Raw genomic sequence first — 19,813 nt, 5'->3', positions numbered from 1 at the left:
CTGCTCGGGATTTGCTCTCTCTCCTCCCCTCTCTCTGCCCCTTCTCGCCTCTCTCTCTCTCTCTCCCCCTCTCGAAACAAATGAATAAACTTAAAAGAAAGAAAGAATGAAGAACTAACATCCGCTACTACATGGATGGACCCTAGAAACAGGATGCTAAGCAGAAAAGTCAGTCGCAAAAGGTCACACAGTGCATGATTCCACTTGTGTGCAGTGTCCAGAGCAAGCAAACCTACAGAGACAGAAAACAGGCCAGGGGCTGCCTAGGGCTGGGGTTGGGGGCAGGTCTGGGGGGGAAATGGGGTTTCCTTCTGGGTGATAAAAATGTCCTAAGATTGATTGTGGGGATGGTCGGTGAATCTACTGAAAAGAATGGAATTGTAAGCTTTAAACGGATAAATTGCACAGTATGTGAATCTTGATAAAGCTGTATTTGAGGGAGGGTCGGGTGGGGGAGACAGAGAGAGACAGAGGGACAGAGAAAAGACAAGGGACCTCCTCAGAGCTGCACTTTGAGATCCCTTCCTCCCCGTCTGGAGACGGCACCAGAGATGTGGACTGGGCCAAGGACCCGTGTGGGGGCTGCTGCCCTCCCGGGGCAGGGGGACCGTGGTGGCTGGAAAGGGAACGGCTACGGGCACCAGAGAGCTGGCTGGCACCAGAGGTGTCTAGCAGCTGACGAAGGGAGGGCTCTGCCGATAGACCTACGGGTGGGTGAGGGGAGAGGGACGAAGGCCTGGACAGGGGGGGTGACCAGCAGCCGGGCCAGATGCAGCTGAGTTGCTGGGGGAAGCAGCAGCTTTGGGGGCCGATGCCAAGCCCAGGGGCAGGCCGGCCGGGCCCTCAGCACCCACCCTGCACCCAACTTGTGGCAGCTGATTGTGGACACAAACGCAGGGAGCCTTTGAGCCCCCACGGGAATGGTTTTCCACACGGGGGTTTCAAGGGCCGATCGGGTCGAAAGATGACAGGATCCCTGTTGGGATGACAGGACCCCGCCGGCCTTTGATTTCGCCAAGGTCACTGCCATTGTTGTGTCATCGCTGAGAGGGTGGGATGCACTCACCGACAGGCATTCTGTCCTTCAGCCAGGTGACAGTAGGTGCAGGGACCCCGGTCACATCACAGCTCAGCACCAGGGGGCTCCCGGCCACCTGGCTCACTCTCTCTGTCCTGGGGTTCTCAAATGTTGGGGGCACTGCAGGAGAGAAGCCAGATTGCCAGGATCCTAAGATTCCGCGGCCCCCTTCCTTCCGCTCGGGCGGATTAGGGACACTCAACGGCTCTTCCTTCTGGTTAGCAGTTGACGTGTTATGCTTTGCCATCGGTAGCAATAAAGGTTGCCTCACTCACAGATGTAAACAGAACCAGCAACTGCCTGCAAAGCAGAGCCCAGAGGGGTCCGCTCAGCCCAAGGATGGTGAGTGCCCGGCTGTGAACAGGGCAGACATCACTAATCGATCCCAACACTCTCTCCTGCTCAGCCAGGATGGCGTCACGCGTCCCAGGCAACCGCTACCAGTGGAACAAAAATGGCTGTGCTCGGGATGAAACATCTTTGTCCTCAGGGACCAGACGTTCCCCCCCGCTTCTCACCACCCGTCAAAGCAGCCAACAGGAGAAGGCTTGAAGCAGCAAACCCGGTGTCGATAAGTTTCAACAGCCGTATTCAATATGGCTCACGGTTGGCTCCACCTGCTACTTGCCTGGTGGGCAGGCTCCTGGCTTTGCCTTCTGGGGCGGACAGCTGATGTCCGCCCCCCCCAACCCCCCACCCCCCCACACGCACCTGTCCTTCCCATCTCGCACAGTTTAGCAGAGTACGGGCTCGCTCAGGTAGAACGACATTTCCCAGTCTCCCTTGCAGCCTGCTGCGGCCAGCGGCCTATATTTCCACTGACGGGATCCAGGCATCACTTGCTCAAAACAAAAATGCTTGCCCTCTGCTCCTGCTCCTTTCTGCTTCCTGTGAACTGGGGCGGGATGCATGTGGACAGGGGCAGTGCCCTAAGGGGCGGGTGGCCGACAGGACGGAAAGATCCCGGGCCCCAGATTACCACTCAGTAATTTACCTACCGCTCGGAAGGCCCCGAGCTCCCCCCCACCGACCCCCAGCCTAGACACTCACCTCTGGGCTTTTGCACGAGAAAGGTAAAGTTCTCTCTCGTTTAATCCACTGGGGTTTGGGGTCTCTTTGTTACACAGCGGAGCTTATATTCTAACTGATACAATACCTGATGCCAAGAAAGTCTGGCTGAGCCTTCATCCTTTACTTCCCTAAAGCGAGCTCCCTCTTTCCCCTCAGCTTGAGCCACATCCAGTCAAATGCCATCTGTGTTCTGTCCTTGGGCTGAGGGAGCAGGCCCCTCAGGGCTCAAACTAGTGGCGACGTGGCCGCAGGGCTCCAACTGCCTGACTCTCCCAGGGCTGTGCTGGGCGCTTTATAGATACACTCACGGCAGCCCGTCAATCGAACGCTCCCTGTCTGCCGACTAGGCAGGTATCACTTTTCCTCCTTTCACCGGAAGATAAACCCAAGGCTCAGAGGAACCAAGGCGCCCTGCTGAGCCCCAGAGAGCAAGTCAACAACAGTCCTGGTCTTTTCAGTGCCGTATCCTGTGCCCTAAGTACGCAGGGCCACTGACTCTTTCTAGCTACTGCCCCTCCCATCCTTGGCGGCCCTGTGTGCTGCCAGGGGGTCCCACGGCAATGCTCTCAGGCTGGTCCCCAGCTTACCCTGGACAGTGAGGACAAACGTCCGCATGGCTTCCCCCGCGGTATTGCTGACTCTACAGCTGTATAAACCTTTATCCGACACCTGGGACAAAGAGAGCACGCGGTGATGGTGTGCACGAGGCCGGGAGGGGGATACCTAGGGCCCCCCAAAACACCCAGGCCTCAGAACCTTCTGGAGAAGGGACTCCCCAAATATGCTGGTCCCGCCTGGGAAGCCGAAGAGGAGACAGGACCCGCTGGCCTTTCCCAAGAACCTCGAGAAGCAGGAGGGTTGTTGGAGGGTGAGTGCATAGGTTCCGGACCCCCACCCGCCCCTGGGCCTGCACATCAGCGAAGCCCGGAGGAAAAAGCCCCTCACGGCGGGGGCGGGGGGGACGGAGCTGGGCCAGGAGACGGGAGCCCAGCAAGGTTTCCCAGAGGAGCAGCAAATATCCAGCCAACAAACACTTGTGAGCGTCTAATCCACACCAGGGAGGGTAGGCAGAGCAGGCTCCCAGAGGGTCGCAGCCAGGGGGGCCTGGAGAAGGCTTCTAGATCCCAGGGAAATGGAGGCAGGTGCCGGGGCACGGACAGCTCAAGGTCGGTTCAGAGCCAGCTCTGGCGCCCCGTGCTCTTCTCACACCACTGCCCTGCAGGCTGCTGAGCAACTTGGTGCGAGGCCCTGTAGACTAAGGAGGTGACCGTCCCTACACCCTGCCACGCAGCTGCCTGACCCTGCCTGCCTCCTGGGCTCACCAGGACCGGGCCCCACGACCACCCAGTGCTGCCCGTGCCTCGGGGCCGCTCACCTGGGTGTCCTGGACCTCCAGCCTCTGCCCACCCAGCAGAGCCCGGGTGCGCTGCGTCGGGACCAAGGGCTGCCCGTCTTTAAGCCAGGTCACGGTCGGCTCAGGGAGCGAGTCGGTCTCACAGCTCAGGACTGCTCTGTCCCCAGCCCGGACCAGGATCGCATCCTGGGGGCCGCCGGGAGCCTGCCTGAAGGTGGGGGGCACTGGGAAAACAGGTGAGCGGACTGAGGCACAGCAGCCTTCCCGGTGTCCTCCCTGGTTCCAGCCAGGGGAGACAGCCGACGGAGGCCCACAGGGGTCACGCAGTGGAGCCGGCCCCAGGGATGACGCAGACCCGGGGAGCGGGGGGACGAGAGTCCAGGTCCTGGGAAAAGCCTCCTGCCCTCTCTGGGCCTCAGTTTCTTAGATGGGGAGATCCCCCGATGGCCTTCCTGGGCTCTTTGCTGCACGGGGCAGGCCCTGGCTGGGTCAGAGCCCCCCATGGGGGTCCCCCACAGCCCACGTCCCTCCAGCAAAGCAGCACAGAAGCCCCCACCCCCGGCCGTGAGCCCACGGGACCCGCCACAGGGCACACACAGCAGGTGAACACCGCGCTGATAAATCAACCGGCCCCGGGGCTAGATGGAAACCTCCAGTGAGCTCTGGGTCATGACGACTTGGGCCAGCTTCTCCCCAAGAGGAGTCTGAAGACCAGAGGCCCCGACAAAGGCCGCATGCCGAGAACCTCGGATCAATCAGCTTGGGAAGGGCCCCTCCTGGGCCAGCCCCCCCGCGGCTGTCCTGCTGTCCCCTCCTCGACCTCGGGGCTCACGGCGTGCCGGGTAAGCACCCACAAACCATCCTTGTGCCAACCGTCACCTTACAGACGGGAGGCCTGAGGCTCAGAGAGGGAACGCGACTTGCCCCAGATCACAGAGCAACGAAGCGCACAGGTGGGTCTCAGACGCAACGTGTCCAACTCTACAGGCCAGGATGTTACCCACCCTGCTGCCCAGAGAGGGTGCAGGGCATCCCAGGCTCCCCCCGGGGCCGGCTGCCCCCTTTCCTGGCTGTGCCGCCTCAGCGTGTGGGGCCGAGGGCTCACTGAAGGAGTGGGGGACAGGCAGGACGTACCCAGCACGCTAAGCTGCACCAGCTTCTGGTCTCGGCCGGCGGCGTTGAGGGCCTCACACATGTACATCCCGGAGTCTGACGGCTGCGTCCTGGCCAGCTGCAGCGTGTGGGTGCCTGTGTGGGGGGGCCCGGCCCCTCGCACCAGCAAATAGGCCCCGGAGCCCCGGCCCACAGTCCCCAAGTCCTCCCAGACTCCCGGTGTGGTCCCCAGGTTTGGGGAAGCAACTCTGACTCCCCACACAGCCTCAGGCTGGGCTCCAAGCCTCAGTTTACCTACCAGGCCGGAGGAAGATCTCTTTTCCCAGGGAGACAGCCTGGCCGTCCCGGTACCACGTGACCTCAGGGCTCGGGTGAGCATGGACGTCACAGGACAGGGAGACGCTGCTGTTGACCGTGGCAGTGACCTGCTCCAAGCTTGGGCCTGTGATTCTTGGTGGGGCTGTCCCCGCAGCCACCGGGAGAAAGAAAGACCCATGAGAGCGCGTTCGGGTCGGGGGGGCAGGGAGCCACAGAGTGGAGCACGGCCCTTCGGAGCTCCTGGCGCCTTGCCTTGGCGCATCTTTAAGCACGGCTGTGCAGTCACGACTATTTGTCACGACTACCCCACAGATGACGACACAAGGCTCAGAGATCAGAGAGGGAGCAGCGGCCCTCCCGAGCTGGGAGCCCCCCAGGGGCCGCTGCTCAGCCCGGCTCACCTTGTACCCTGAGGGTGAAGAGCTTCTCCGAGGAGCCCGCCGGGTTCTCGGCCACACACATGTAGCTGGCGGCATCGGCCACCTCGGCCGTGGAGACCTGCGGGCGCAGGGACAAGGTGCCCGGGAGACACCACGGGCCTGCAGGCTCTGGGCTCCCCCAGGAAGGACCGTGAGGGCTCCTTTGTCTGCCCGCCGCCTCTGTCTGCACGGAGCAGTGCTCGAGGGGCACCCCCCCCCCCACGTCCGTCAAGGGCTCTTTGGGACATTCGGGGCACAGCGTGAGCTTGGTGCTAGGTGATTCCCTATAGCAAACTAGATGGTGACAACCATCCCCCCCCAACCCCAGCCCCGAGCAGGGCCGCTCCGTGCTGTGCTGGGCACCCGTACAGCTGTGCCTGGATCTGGGTGACCGAGGGTGCCGGGCCCAGCTCTGTGAGGGTCGCGCGGCTTTCCTGCCGCGTCGGGTTCCAGATGTGGCACACGTATGTGTCCTCTGCGGGTACTCCGTGTGGCCCTGGGCTGCCAGCGAGCTCCTCACGTAGGATTATTTGGTGGGCAGAACTTAATCCCAGGGGCTCCAACACGCTCTCGGGCAAAGAGCCTCGTTTGGCACAGATAACGTCAGCTCCTTGGTCCCCGGACCAGCAGGACTGAGTCACGGGGGACGTCCTCACCTGCAAGACGCGCCCGTCCTCCAGGACCTGCAACCGTGGGCTCGGGGAGAAAGGCAGCCCGTTCTGGAGCCATGAGATGGCGGGCACGGGGTTGCCCAGGGCCGGGCACTGGAGGCTGACGGTGCTGCTGGCGTTGACCGTCACCTCCTCCACCAGCTCCTCTGTGTCACCCAGGATCACAGGTGGGGCTGGGGGTCAGAGAGAGCAGGTTGAGGAGCGGGCAGCCTGCCTGGGAAAGGTCGCTGGGGTAGGGGGGGGCGGGTGTGGAGGTGAGAGCAGCCCGTGGCGCCAGGCTCCGGCTGGGGATCCCTGTGCCCTACCGGCCAAGCCCCCCTCGGCGCCACAGCTAGGGACCCTGGGGCACAGGGACGGACGCCCGTGATTTGCCCAAGGCGACAGAGCCACTTGGAATCTGCCCCCAGTCCAAGGTCGTGTGCCTCATGTTATCAACCTCTCGGTACAGCAGGACTGGCTATGCACTCTGCCTTGAGCCCCTACGGCAAGGAGCCCCTCCCCACCCCCTGCCATGGGCCCTGCAGACCCAGATCCCCCGGGCCCCAGGCCGGCCACTCACTCAGCACAAGCAGCTGGTAGTGCAACCAGTCCTCGCCCACCTCGTTGGAGGCCTTGCATGAGTATTTCCCGGCATCCTCTGCACGCACCAGGGGAATCTGCAGGACCCGACCTCCTGCGGGGACACAGGACCGAGACCTGAACGAGGGCAAGGAGGCCCGCTCCTTCCCCTGGAGGGGACCTGGGAGACGTCCCTGGCCCACCTCCTCGGAGATAAATGGAGGAGAATCAGCCTGCCCCGCCTGCGGGGTGCCGGGCCCTGGGCTGAGCATTTTCCCGGCCTCTGACTCTGTGTGCTAGGACCACTCCCATCTCACAGATGGAAGGACTGAGGCTTCCCAAGAGTGCCCGGCGGCGCTGAGCCCAGCTCCGTGATGAAGGCAGAGGGAGGGGGCAGAGAGCTGGGCAAAGGTCCAGGCGTTGGCTTTTCGGAGGCGAGGAGGCAGCTCTTGGGCTGTGGTGATTGCGGGGGAGGGGGAAGCGGGGGGCTGGGGGTGTCACCTGGGACTCTGTGATCAAGAGACAGCCAGCGCCAGATCCTGGCATCTATGGAGGGGGCTAGCGATGGTCTCCAGCGGAGCAGGGTTGGGGTCACTATGAGTTCAGGAGTCTGGGTTGGGGGATCGCTGGCCCAGGCTGTGGTGTGCTTGTGGCCAGGGTCAGAAGCAGGGGCTCGTTACCTACAGAGCTGGGGACAGTAGCCAGGACTGCAGAAACAGTGGCTGCATTTTGGCGTGGCGGGGGGGGGGGGGAGGGGCGGGGGGGGTCACTTGATACGTAAAGTTGATCTATGGTCAGGTTCAGAATTAAGGTCCACCTGTGGCCACCACCACCATGTGCCCATGCTTAGGAGTCGGTGGCCAGGGTCAGAGGGCAGTGGTAGGGTTGGGGGTTAATGGCTAGGACCAGGGGATCAGCTGATGGCTGGGATTAACCTCTGGTCGGGACCTGAGGTAGGAATCAGCATGTGACTGAGCTCACTGTGTACCCAGGATCTGGATCAGTGTCCAAGTCCAAGGGCAGTAGCCGGGCTGAGGGGTCAGTCCGGGGGTTTCTGACAGCGATAAGCAGCCTCAGTAAGCATCGCCTCTCGTCCGTCTCCAAGAGGCTGTCTTCTTTTGCGAGCACCAAAGTACGACCCTTGGAATGGCCCTGTTCATCTAGAGGCCTGGGCTCCCCCAGCCCGCCCCACCATCGCCCCCGGCCTGGCAGGACACAGGCCAAATCCTACGTTGAAAGGTCACATGATCTCCCCCCTGATGAGACGATACAGGGCTCCGTGCCTGGACTCCCACCCCCCGCCCCAGTGTGGTCCTCATGAGATCACAACAAAGGAACCGCCTCCCCCTGCAGAGAAAGACACCAGCTTTGGCCAATTATCCCAGGACCTTACAGACCTTGAAGCCCAGAGGTGGGCTCGTTCTAGAAACCAGAGGCAAAGGGGGATCCTGCTCCTGCCTTCAAATGAGCAAAGGGTGTCTAGCCCGAGTTTACAAAAGGCAGCTAAGGTCCAGGGTGGTTGCGCGGCCTGCCCGCGGTCACAGAGCAAGCAGCACACAGGAGAGTTCCCAGGACACGTATGGGCAGTCCGAGGTGAGTGTGCCCCCGATCCCTGCCTGCAGACGCCCCGACCTCCCGGGCACACCCTAAACTACCTTGCAGAACAGACACCCCGTCTGCGGCCGAGAGGGGCTGGCCCTCTCTGTACCAGCTGAGCTCCGGGGGAGGGATGGCATTGGTATCGCAGTACAGGTAGGCAGGGTTGTTCTCCACAATCTCCCGGTACTCCGTCACCCCACCGCGGACCTCTTCTTCCCTGGACGGGATCTCGAAGTCCACACCGGCATCGCCCAGCTTCTGGAACATGGGGGGCACTGGGGTGGGGGACAGAGCCATTAGGACGCACAGCTGAGGGATGGGGGTGCGCTTCTGTTCCAAGAGACTCCCGTGCCAGCCTCTCTCAGGGCTGGAGAAGTCCACTGTTAGAGGAGACCCCTAAGGTCGAGGCAGCTTTCGAAGACACTCGTTCTTTCAGACAGTGTTTATTGAGCAGCTACTATGCTAGGCACTGGGATAGAGTTCTGCCCTCTGCAGCTCACGTCCAGTGGACTCAAGAGACTGTGTGGCATGGTGACACCTCTCAGGGGGGGAAGCAGACACGAAGTCGTAACTAGGGTTTGCTGAGCGGAGCACAGCGGCACAAAACCACTGGCTTTCAGAAGTGGAGGGGGCCCCCGAGGCCACCTGATTGGATGACCCACATCTTACGAAGGTAAAACCAAGGCCGGGAGGCAGGGGAAGGGAGTGATGTCCCCAGGTCACAGTCAGTTAAGGGAAGAGGCCTGGGCCAGGGGTCTGGGGGTAAGACATGGCGGCCAGCAATGAGAAGAAGAGCCAGCCGCCGGGGACAGAGTCCTCCTGCTAGACCATTCCAGAAGCAGGGACACTCCCCACCCCACCTGTGCCGCCCCCGCCCCCACCGGCCCCCACCCACCCTGGATGAGCACATTGAAGTCCTGGTCATCCTCGCCAGCCACGTTGGTGGCCACGCACAGGTATCGCCCTGAATCCGAGACCTGCGTGGGCCGGATCTGGAGGAGCCGGCCTTCGCCCAGGATGCGCAGCCGCTGGCTGGGGGTCACGGGCTGGGGGTGGGAAGAGTGGGGGGGGGGGCGGTCGGAAATGAGGAGCAGGGGCGCCTGGGTGGCTCAGTCGGTTAAGCATCCAACTTCAGCTCAGGTCACGATCTCGTGGTTCGTGGGTTCGAGCCCCGCATCGGGCTCTGTGCTGACAGCTCCGAGCCTGGAGCCTGCTTCCGATTCTGTCTCTCCCTCTCTCTCTGCCGCTCCCCCACTCACTGTCTTTCTCTCTCTCTCTCAAAAATAAACAAACATTAAAAAAAAAAAAAAAAGAAAGAAAGAAGGGGCAGAAAAGACCTAAATGAGAGTCCTTAGAGTTGAATACAATTTTAAAAATACAACACAAAGTGAGGGTTAGGGTTAGGGTTAGTTTTGAACCCTGAACCCGTGTAGCCGAAAACCCGGGTGAGTTAAACAGGCGAATGTGGAGTTTAATGTTGATGACAGCTGTTCCCTACAAAGAGCTGGATTTCTTATTAAAATATAAAGTGGGGCAGGGCCCAGGCCAGCTCTGGGGCCAGGTACTCTGACTGCCTTCTCTGGAAGGTTCCAAGCGGAAGCAGGGGGACCCCGGGGCCCCAAGCTTACCCGTCCATCCTTGTACCAACTGATGGTGGGCGGGGGCACGGCCTGGCACTCACACTCCAGGGTCAAAGTGCTGTTGACCTTGGTCTTCACTTCCTTCACGCCGGCCTCCGCCGAGGGGTCGTCTTTGGAGATGGAAGGAGGGACTGAAAGCCACAAGGGGGTCTGAGGAGCAGGCTTAGGAAAGGGCTGCTGAGACCCAGTGCCCGCTGTGGCCCCAGGGCCGTCCCAGAAATGGGCGGCTGGTTCCCAAGAGCAGAGCCACAGGGACCCTGGAGACCGACCCGCTCCTGTCACTGTTCATTTAGGGGAGAGAGTGTTGGTTGAGAGCGATTTACGGGACAGGGCAGGTCTGAGGCGGGGGACTTCCTGGGGTGACCTCTGGGGGCCATTCTGGGGGTGCCAGGTCTCAAGGTGTAGGGCCTCTGGCCGCACCGCGGCGCGGGTGACAGCAGGAAACCGGGACTGGCGGGAATCTGCGTCCATGTGGCCCAAGTCCTAACTCACTTGTTTCCATCTCCTGGTGCCCTTGGTCCTACAATGACTGAGTCAGCCCTGGCTGCCTGGAGACCGTCAGAGGAGGTAAGCCACATGAAGATACCTAGGGCATCCGTGTGGCCCAGGTGCCGGGGCCCCAGGGCTCCCAGGCGGCCTCCTGCCCGCCCTGCCGGTGCCCGGGAGGGTCCCCGACTCACTGAGCACCTCCACGTGGTAGTTCTTCATGGCCTCCCCAAGTTCATTGGTGACCACGCAGGTATACTGTCCCGCATCTTCCTTCTGGGCATTCAGGATCTGCAGCCCGTGGGTGCCTGCTTGTGGGGGCAGGGGGCAGGGTCACCCCCGAGGTCACACGAACTCAGGCTCACCAGTCCCTTCCTCCAACCGACAGAGGGCATCACCTGGGAGCATCTGGATGTTGTTCGAGGCCTCAAACGGGGCACCGTCCTTCATCCAGGTGATGGTGGGGGAGGGGAAGGCCAGTGTCTCACAGATCAGAGAAATGGGGTTGTTGATGGTCACTGTCACCTCCTCATCCGCGCTGTCCTCGGTCACTCCCAGGATGGTGGGAACCACTGTTGGGAGGCGGGGGTGGGGGGTGCCACGATCGTTAACAGAGATCCCTAATCCTAGGCCCGAGGATCCAGAAAGATCTCAGCTCCTGGTGCTTCGCTTCTGAGCCTACGCTTTCCACCGCTACGCAGTGCCCCAGGGGAAGTTTAGGACGATTCCCGCCTCAATTTCCCCAGAAGGCTCTTAACAGCCAGCCCATCGACTCATGTACCAGAGCCTTGTCAACTCGGCTTGTGTTCCAATCTGTCCCCCTCTCCCTCTGCTCTCATTGGTCCTAAGATTTCCTCTTTCAGGTCCTGCAGGGGCCTGTCCCTTTCACCCCCAGCATTTGTACAGGCAGATTTTATTTATTAAGTCCTCTCATTTTCTAGATCCCCGTTTCTCCTGCCGGGACAGTCCGTGCCAACTACCCTCGGCAGACGGACGGACACCTGGGGGCCCTGTCACCTCTCCAAGCCTCAGCGCTTCGTTGGTGGCACAGAGGGACAAGCACATCTCCCACCCCCTAGGCTTGTCCAACCAATCAGGCCTGTGCAAACGCCCAGCCCGTGACAAACGTTCAGCCAACACAGCTATGACTATTTTTGTTGTTGTTGAACCTGAAGAAATGGGAAAAAAAAAATAGAGTGCTTTGGGGGAAGCTGTCTGTTCGGAGCTGGCCACCTTGGCTCCCCCTCCTTTCGGCCCCCAGGGAGGCCCGGAGATGCCCAGCACTTACCCAGGACGCTAACTTGGAAGTGTTTGGTCTTCTCCCCTACGGCACTGGCTGCAATGCAGGAGTAGTGGCCAGAACTAGACAGGTCGGCCTGGACGATCTGCAGGAGAGCTCCATCTGGAGAAATGCGGTAGGCGTCTCCACCAGCCAGGGGCCGGCCATCTTTGAACCACGTGACCTTGGGCTGTGGGTGGCCTGTAAGGAGGGGGACAGGCAGAGGAGACCATTCAGAAGGTTCTGACTGGGTTGGCCAAGAGGTCAGAGGTGGCTCCGGGGTAGGGCAGGGGACATAAATTTTCCATTCTCAGGCCAGAGGCCCCTGCAGCAGGGCACGACATAGGAGCAGCCTCCAAGCCTGGCCCGGGACCTTTCCTATGTGGCTGACTGCCTTTTCTTTAGGGAGGACGGGGCAGAGATCGCTTGGTGTAGACAGGCAAGACAGAAAGGCAAGTGATTCCTTTCATCCATTCACCCATCCATCCCCCCCAGTCCACAAGCATTAATGGGAGCCTCTTCTGGTAGGCACTGGGAGAACCACGGTGACAAGGCAGTCCTTGGGTCCTCATGGACCTCAGATCCCAGCTGGGGTATACAGATGTCAAGGTTACTATGGTCCAGGGTGCTTGGGGCTGGGACAAGAAAGCCCTGGGGCCTGTGGGACCCCAGTGGAGGCAGCCCACAGGCCCAAGGGGTCAGCCAAGGACGCGTTGTGGAAAGTCCTGGAAGTTGAGGTCTCTAGCCAGGTGAGGAGTGGGGAGGAGTGTTTAGGGCAGAGGCAGAGCCAGTGCGAAGATGAGCAGGGATGTGGTACCAAGTTCAAGATGTACAGAGACCTTCCACAGGGAGCACTGGGGCTGGGGGCAGGCCAGAAGCCCCGGGCACCCCCTCCTCTCTGAAGCTGACTTCTCATGCTTGTCCCGACCCACCGTGAGTGGCCCTCACCTGTGGCGTTGCACGTCAGGTGGGCTGTCTGCCCCTCAGGGACCTTGACTGCCTCCTCCAGGTCCTCGTTCTCAATCCTGGGAGGAACTGGGAAGAAGCAGGGAGATGGACGGTTACTGACCAGGGTTGGCTGAACGACCATGAATCAGGAAGCGAAGAGCCCAGAACCAAGTGCCCAAGGCAACCGCCTTCAGTTTCCCGTGCCTCGGTTTCCCATCCTCTTAGGCCTGCTCCCACGGGCAGTGAGTTCCATAAACATTTGCTGCTGGCTGAGGGAAGTCCCAGTGCCTCTGCGGGAAGGCCCTGATCAGAGGAAGACGGTTGGGTGGTGTTGAGAATATGTGCCCCCTGTCACTTGGGGTTAGTCCCTGCTGTTTCCGGAAAGTTCCATGGCAACTTCAGAGCAGAGGCCGCTGATGAGGCAAAGAAAACAAGGCTTGGTCCCTCCCCCCTTCCTGTGAAGACAGTTGGGTGGTGTTGAAAATATGTGCCCCCTGTCACTTGGGGTTAGTCCCTGCTCTTTCCAGAAAGTTCCATGGCAACTTCAGAGCAGAGGCCGCTGATGAGGCAAACAAAATAAGGCTTGGTCTTTCCCCCCTTCCTGTGTTGAGTGCCCCCTATAGCATGAGCCCTTAGTCCTGGGGATAGCCCCCAGAAGCTCCAAGACAAGAGAGGAGGGATTCGTGGGGTGCTCATAGGAACGGGCTAGGGCGTACCCAGGACCTCCACACTGAAGTTCCTCCGAACCTCCCCAGCCTCGTTGCTTGCCAGGCATGAGTAGAAACCTCTGTCTCGCTCCTGTGCCCGGGGCATCTTCAGCATCCAGCCACCTGGGGAGGGAGGGGAGTGGACTCCAGGCACGGCTCTGAACAGCCTCTGTCCCAAGCTGAACCCAGGCTGCCCACCAGAAGAGGAGTGTGTCAGGTTTGGCAATTCGCTGTGTGTCTATCTCCCCCAGCGTTCCATTCCTCAGATGGGAAAACTAAGGCCCAGGAGGATAAACAGGTAGAGAGAGCCCCAGACATTAGTGCATGGGTAAACTTGAGGGCCCTGTTCTAATAAGAAGGATCTGTAAGCTGGCTACCCTTGGTTCTAGAAATTGACTAGGGCTAAAAATGGGCTCTGTAGTCCTGGTCCAGGTCAGACTCCTGACGCCCCCCCCCCCCACCCCCTGCCATGGGATTCTGGTGGCCCTGGAAAAAAGCCACCTTCTCCCAAGAACCTCTCAGAGGTGAGTCAGTTCCTCCCAGGAAAACCCAAGGATCATCTAAGACCTGCCCAGGGAAGGCAGATACACTGGATACACCATTACTGCTATTCCTGCACCCAGGGCAGACATCGCTAATGGATCATCCGGGGGCAGACATCGCTAATGGATCACCCCAGGGGCAGACATCGCCAATGGATCACCTGGGGGCAGACATCACTAATGGATCACCCGGGGGCAGACATCACTAACAGATCACCCCAGGGGCAGACATCACCAATAGATCACCCGGGGGCAGACATCACCAATGGATCACCATGCTCTCCTCCGCCCCGATGCAGTCTCTGAATTCCTATCGCAAGGCATCTAGCAGTCCCCACCAAGTGCTCAGAAGTGGTGCACAGGGGAACCTAATTTGTCATCCCAGCTTTGGCTACGTGGAACAACTGTTGGGTCACCGAGGCTGAACTTCAGGGGGCTCTTGAGGTTCTTGCAAAACGTGGATGGGACACTGCCTCTTGGGCCCCAGTTTCCCCTTTCATAGTTCCCCAGTAAGAACTATCACAAACCAGCTCTGTGGGGAGGATGAATGTTCAGAGGAGAAGGTGCTTGGCTCAGCATTTTGAAAGTGTGTCACTGTCCTGGGGCATGTTATGGACATGCCATGAGAACTTTTGCTGCAAGACTTATCAGAGCCTTAACTGTGCACATAGTCGCTGTCCGTCTTCAGGAGGGAAACCGAGCAGGAAGTCTTTTCCACGCTTATTTAAAGCCAGTTGTTTACCTCACCTAGCCAGTGTTTTCGGCTGCATTCTTGGGGGACCGATGGCTAAATGGTTTTCCCAACCAGGCCTGGCAGCGAAGGGTCAGTGGGCAGGGGCAAGTGATAAACAGAGGCGGAGGCAGAGGGCCAGAACTGACGACCAGACTCTCCCCTGGCTGGCACCTTACCTGCCAGGAGGTAGGTGTCCTCCCCGGGGCTGATGGGCTCCTCCCCTCGGAACCAGCGGACCCGTGGGGGTGGGACGCCTGTGGCTTCGCAGAGCAGCGTCAAGGGGCTGTGCAGGGCAGCGGAGACGTTGGTCACTGGGCCCAAGTCTCCGGTGAGCTCTGGGGGCACTAGACACAGAGGAGAAACCACACTCAGGCCGCATATGGGGGCTGTATGCGCCTTCCCTGTCCCCCAACAGTTGTGCCCCGCAAGGACACCCACCCCCGGTCGGGAGAGTCTGAGGAACAGAAGTGACAAGATCAGAGTGGCTCCCGCTGGAGGGAGTGACGGGTGCCCACAGGCTGGGCTTTGGCAGTAGCCGAACCTTGGGCCTCAGTTTCCCCGCTCCCTCAGAAGGATGCCAGGAGGATTCAGTAAGAACTCAGCACACTGCCTGGTGTGGAGTCAATGCTCAGCAACGAGACCGGAATTAGGGCCGGGGTGGACACAGATATGCCCCCTAAACCCACACGCCAAGCACCTCTGTGCTTTCTAAAGGACCCACTCAGAAGGAGGTCACGCTCCAGGGATCCCGAGGCAGTGGCAGGGGTGGGGCCACGATGAGAGAGGCCTCGCTAAACCCATCCCTGCTCACCTTATCTCCTACCACTTCCTGCCCCCACCCTGAGGCATACAGTAGGCGCTCAATAAAAGACTGGAATCACGAGGATGTGGCGGCGGTCACCCGAAAGTGCTGTGTCACCTGTCCAGGCCTCTGTACAGTGTGTTCCCTCTGCCCACCCCCCCACACACACTCATCCCCTTCCCCCACCCTGGCACCTGGTTAACTTCCACTCAGCTTTTACGTTTCAGCTTAAAGGTCACCTCCTACAGGAAGCCGCCCTGACTTCCCTTGACAAGCGTTCAGGCTCTTCCTTGTCTCTCCTAGGCCCTGGGTTCCCCCCACCACACATGAGTCACGCGGGATAGAGACTGCTTATTTCCCCAGTGCGAGGAACAGAGTAGGGGAACAGCAAGTAAGGGAGAGAGGGATGGGGGAAATGAAGGCTGTTTGATTTTGAGAGCAGGGTTCAAGGCTTCCCCCAACAGCAGGCCTGACTCCTGGGAGAACCAGGGGCTGTACCGGCAGCTGGAACGGGCCTTGTTCTCCCCAGCGGGCCCCGCATCCCGCCCTCCTCCAGCACGCTGCGGGTCCTCACCCAGCACGGCGAGTGCAAACCTCCTCTCGGCCCTTCCGGCCACGTTCTCGGCCACGCAGGTGTAGCGTCCGCTGTGGGCAGCCTGCGCCCGCCCCACGTGCAGACTCTGGCCTTGGTTCCGCAGCAGCAGGCCGGCCTCGGCCCTCACCGGCTGGCCGCCCCACTCCCACGTCACCCTGGGCGGGGGCTTCCCTGTGACGTTGCACCACAGAGTGGCCTCCCCGTCCTGGACCACAGAGACCTGCGTGTGGGGCTCCCGGGGGCCAGCGATCCGAGGCGGCACTGGGGATGAGGGGAAAGCGCGTCAGGGAAGGCTGCTGTGGCCACCGGGGCACCAAGCGTCTGCCGCGAGCCGGGCTGGCCCCCACTCCGCCTGTGCTCCCCCGGCCACTCCCTGGCTGTGTGACCTTGCCGGGTGACCTCACCTCTCTGGGCCTCCGTTTTCCATCTCTATAACGGGGGCCGCCCCAGTACCTCTCGGCCCCTCTCCTGCACCCTGGAAATCAGGGGCAGGCCCTCTGTTTGGAGAATGAAGTCACAGCACAGCCCTGAAGATCTGTGAGGGGTCTCCTTCCTCAGAAACGAGGGGCTTCCTGGGGCCTAAACGGGACACTGGGACTGTTTGGGCAGGGCGTCGTTCCATAGGTGGGATGCTGAGCGGCGCTTTTCTTGGTTTTATTTTCTAGAATTTTCTAGATGTCTACAAGGCTGTGGTATTTAATTGCATCGCTGCAGGACAAGTCTCTGGAGACAGGCTCCCGTTATGTGCAGGAACCTCACAGAGGTTTGTCCAGATAAACTTTGTTTCTCTGGGCCCACGGGGGGCTACCTGGGATCTTGGCGCCCCTCTCACGCGCACGCGCATAGGTCACGAGCTGGAAGAGGCTGATTGAGCGGGGGGCAGCTCGTAAAACCCCAGTGGCCAAGGGGGGACGGGAAATTGTTCTCATCGTCACTGTTTCTGTCTTTGCTCGGATTCTGGGGGGTGGGGTCTGCCCTGCCGGGGTGCCTGGTGGCCCGCCCTCCTGGCCCTTTCCACCGGGTTCAGGTCGTCCCAGCCCGGCTCACCATGCACCTCCAGCAGCTGGTCCTGGCTGCGATTGCCCGCCACATTGCTGCACTCACAGGTGTACATTCCCTCCTGGGCCGGCTGGGCCTGTCCCAGGTACAGCAGCCGCCCCACCGCTGACACCTGCTCGAGGCTGTTCCCCTCCCCTGGCAAGGGCTGACCTGGAGGCAGCAAGAAAGAAGCCCCTGGTCCCCGGTCCTTCCCCCTGGAATATGTGTCCTCCCACCCGTCCTGGCCGGCTTCCGCTCACCCTTGAAGGCGTCCACTTACACGGCACATCTCTCAGGAAGCTTTCCCTGAGTGCCAAATCCCATCCCTGAGCTCCCACAATCCCTGGGCTTCTCCGCATCACGGGTCTGCCTGCAGATCCGGTCCCGCCTGAATCCCAGCCCGGCCCCAGGGCCTTTGCACCTGCTAAGACCGCTGCCTGAAATGTTTTTCCCTACCATATTCTCATGTTCACCCCTCCCTCCCCTTCTTAAATCCTGCTTGGCCAAACGTTCGTGGCCACCCAGCCTGAAACTGCAAACACCTCCTCCGTCTCCTGGCTTTATTTTCCTCCATAGGTAGTACTTACCATCTAAGTTATTCGCTAACTCCCTGTTACCTGACTACCCCCAATCCACTGCCATATTTCCAACACCCAGAACGGGGCCTGGCACGGAGAGGCCCTCAGCAACTATTGGTTCAGTGAATGAATGAATGACAAGTATTTATTGAGCACCCGTTTTATACCAATTTTGGAATTCAGGGGGGCCAAGACGACACCTCACGGGGCTCACGGACTCATGGAGAAGCAGACATTGAAGAACTAGGGTGGTTACATGACAGGTAAACACTCAGGGGTTATGTCAAGGAGGCCCCAGCCTAGGGTGGGGGTCAGGGAGGGCTTTCTGGAAGAGAAGGCCGCGGCCCAAGCCAGCACTCACTGGCAGACTCAGGGACCGAGCAGAGAGGGGCTGAGGGCACTGTCACTTCTGTAAACAGCACCCTTACCCCCAGTGTCATAAGCCCACCTGTCTCCGTTTCAGCTAGGCTCTGGGGGGAGGGGCACCCAGCGAGGTCAAGGAGCAGCCTTCCACCGTGGGGGGCACCCAGGGCGGGGCTGGGCGAGGGAGGCAATCATACCGTCCTTCCTCCAGGAGATCTTAGGGAAGGGGACGCCCCGACATTCACAGGACAGCCTGGCGGGGTGCCCTTCGGTCACGGTCAGGATGCGGGGTTCCCTCGAGGGGAACACAGGAGGCACTGGGGGAGAACAGAGAGGCGTATGAGGTAGGTGCTGGGCCGGGAAGGGACAGGGGCGGGGAACAGAAAAAAACCTGGATCCCGGGACCATGGAGGCAGCACTCCTCTGGGGGCATGAGAGCCAGCCAGCCACGGCAGGGACAGGGGAGGGACCCCAGCCCAGCCCCCGAGACCCTCACCCCAGACATTCAGGTTGTAGTGCTTCTCCGAGCGGCCCGCCTGGTTCAGTGCCTCGCAGGTATAGCGGCCCGCGTCCCCCACCTCTGCTCTGCTCACCTGGCCGAAAGCAAGAATGAGCCATCAGCGGGGGCAGCACCGAGATGGGGTCACCCCTGAACAGACTGTGTGACCTTGGGCAGGTCATCTGACCTCACCGCGCCCCAGCCTCCCCACCTGGAACCTGGGGGCAATGATAGCACCTCCCCTACCTGGTGCACCGTGACGTTTCCAGAAGCCACAGCTTGTGGTGGCCTGACGTGGGCCGGCACGGGGACTGGGCTCCCCAGATGGTGGTCCTGCCCGCCTCCCCCCACTTCACATCCACAGCCCAGCCCCGCTAAGGACGGTGCGCGTGTGGCTGGGTCAGCCCCTCTCCCGCCTTTAATCTGCTCCCGGCCTCTTTGGAAAGTCCAACAGAGCAGACCAGAAGGGAAGGTAGAAAATGAAGAAGGATTGGGCGGCGGGGGGTGGGGGGTGGGGGGTGGGGGTCGGTCCCGTCCTCAGAGGTCAGATCCTGACGGAGGAGGGGACGAAGCTAAGTTGTGGGTACAGGAAACCAAAATGAGGTGTTCAGAGTTGGGAATGATCACATCACAAGGTGTAGAGGGGTGGGAGCAGGAGGAAGAGGCTGGAGTGGAAGTTTCTCCCCAACAGCTGGAGAAGTACCTCCCCTCCCCTAGCGGACATGGAGGAGCCCTTCTAGGGGCTGGCTTTGAACTCCGGCCACCCCAGAAGAGCAGCACCGATGTGCTTACAGGTGACAGACCGGAGGCCGGTGTGGTCGAGACACTGCCTGAGGCGGCCCAGCCAGGAGGAGGTGGAACTGAGATTTAAATCCAGGCTGCGGTCCCCACAGTCCCCGGCCCTCATCGACCCTCCCCTTGTTGGGCCAGAGGCCCGACGAAGGGCTCCCATCCCCAAAGGCCAGGAGGCTTTGGAAGAAGGAGTAAAAAACAGGTGAAATGCGAGAGGCTCGGCTTTGTGGGGACCGAGTGAGGCCCCTGCAGCAGCTCCTGCCCAGGTCAGGAGAATGTGCCCCGGGCGCTGGGTCACGCTGAGCTGAACTGATCTCGTAGGGCACCCCCCCAGGCCCTGCCCTGCACACCTCCAGCAAGGCCTTGTCTGTGGAGAGGTGGACGCCGGGCCGCGGCTCCAGGGGGCGGCCGTCTTTCTTCCAGGTCAGCACGGGAGGGGGCACAGCTTGGCTTCGGCACTCCAGGGCCACGGATTCGTTGGCCACGACGGACACGTTCACCTCTTCCCCGAGGATGCTTGGGGGCACTGCGGGAGGGGGCAGGAGAGGGGTCTCAGGCACGTGGGTGGGGCCGGCAGGACGCCAGGCCCAGGGTCAGGCCCGGCCACTTCCGGCAGCCGGGAGCAAACAG

The 19,813-nt window shown here is 60.8% G+C and overlaps 1 protein-coding gene and 1 long non-coding RNA gene across 4 annotated transcripts in view; one reads left to right on the top strand and one right to left on the bottom strand.

Moving 5' to 3' along the window:
- Positions 1-19,813, bottom strand: part of HMCN2 (hemicentin 2) — a 145,992-nt gene that overhangs the window by 36,687 nt on the left and 89,492 nt on the right. For 2 of the 3 annotated variants that reach the window (XM_086684280.1, XM_086684282.1), the window contains 22 exons: positions 19,534-19,709; positions 18,389-18,485; positions 18,090-18,209; positions 16,961-17,122; positions 15,893-16,174; positions 14,693-14,860; positions 13,251-13,364; positions 12,535-12,621; positions 11,596-11,787; positions 10,706-10,879; positions 10,502-10,618; positions 9,810-9,952; positions 9,077-9,227; positions 8,238-8,456; positions 6,584-6,697; positions 6,010-6,197; positions 5,336-5,432; positions 4,915-5,076; positions 4,638-4,751; positions 3,525-3,727; positions 2,737-2,818; positions 1,067-1,198 (listed from right to left, as the gene is read on the bottom strand). In XM_086684280.1, coding sequence (XP_086540406.1) covers positions 1,067-1,198; positions 2,737-2,818; positions 3,525-3,727; positions 4,638-4,751; positions 4,915-5,076; positions 5,336-5,432; positions 6,010-6,197; positions 6,584-6,697; positions 8,238-8,456; positions 9,077-9,227; positions 9,810-9,952; positions 10,502-10,618; positions 10,706-10,879; positions 11,596-11,787; positions 12,535-12,621; positions 13,251-13,364; positions 14,693-14,860; positions 15,893-16,174; positions 16,961-17,122; positions 18,090-18,209; positions 18,389-18,485; positions 19,534-19,709 — 3,294 coding nt within the window. The remainder of the gene's footprint in view (positions 1-1,066; positions 1,199-2,736; positions 2,819-3,524; positions 3,728-4,637; positions 4,752-4,914; positions 5,077-5,335; positions 5,433-6,009; positions 6,198-6,583; positions 6,698-8,237; positions 8,457-9,076; positions 9,228-9,809; positions 9,953-10,501; positions 10,619-10,705; positions 10,880-11,595; positions 11,788-12,534; positions 12,622-13,250; positions 13,365-14,692; positions 14,861-15,892; positions 16,175-16,960; positions 17,123-18,089; positions 18,210-18,388; positions 18,486-19,533; positions 19,710-19,813) is intronic. The other variant, XM_086684281.1, reaches the window with a different exon arrangement.
- LOC147575101 (uncharacterized) lies at positions 9,930-19,550 on the top strand. The gene is made up of 6 exons (XR_015243138.1): positions 9,930-10,761; positions 11,249-11,722; positions 16,579-16,676; positions 17,713-17,792; positions 18,140-18,236; positions 19,186-19,550. It is a non-coding gene; the product is annotated as an uncharacterized LOC147575101 (long non-coding RNA).

The sequence above is a fragment of the Puma concolor genome, chromosome D4 (assembly GCF_028749965.1).
Source record: "Puma concolor isolate L17-30 chromosome D4, mPumCon1.1.hap2, whole genome shotgun sequence".
NCBI lineage: Eukaryota > Metazoa > Chordata > Mammalia > Carnivora > Felidae > Puma > Puma concolor.
Note: the sequence above shows the minus strand (reverse complement) of the source record. Positions and strands in the feature narration are given on the sequence as shown.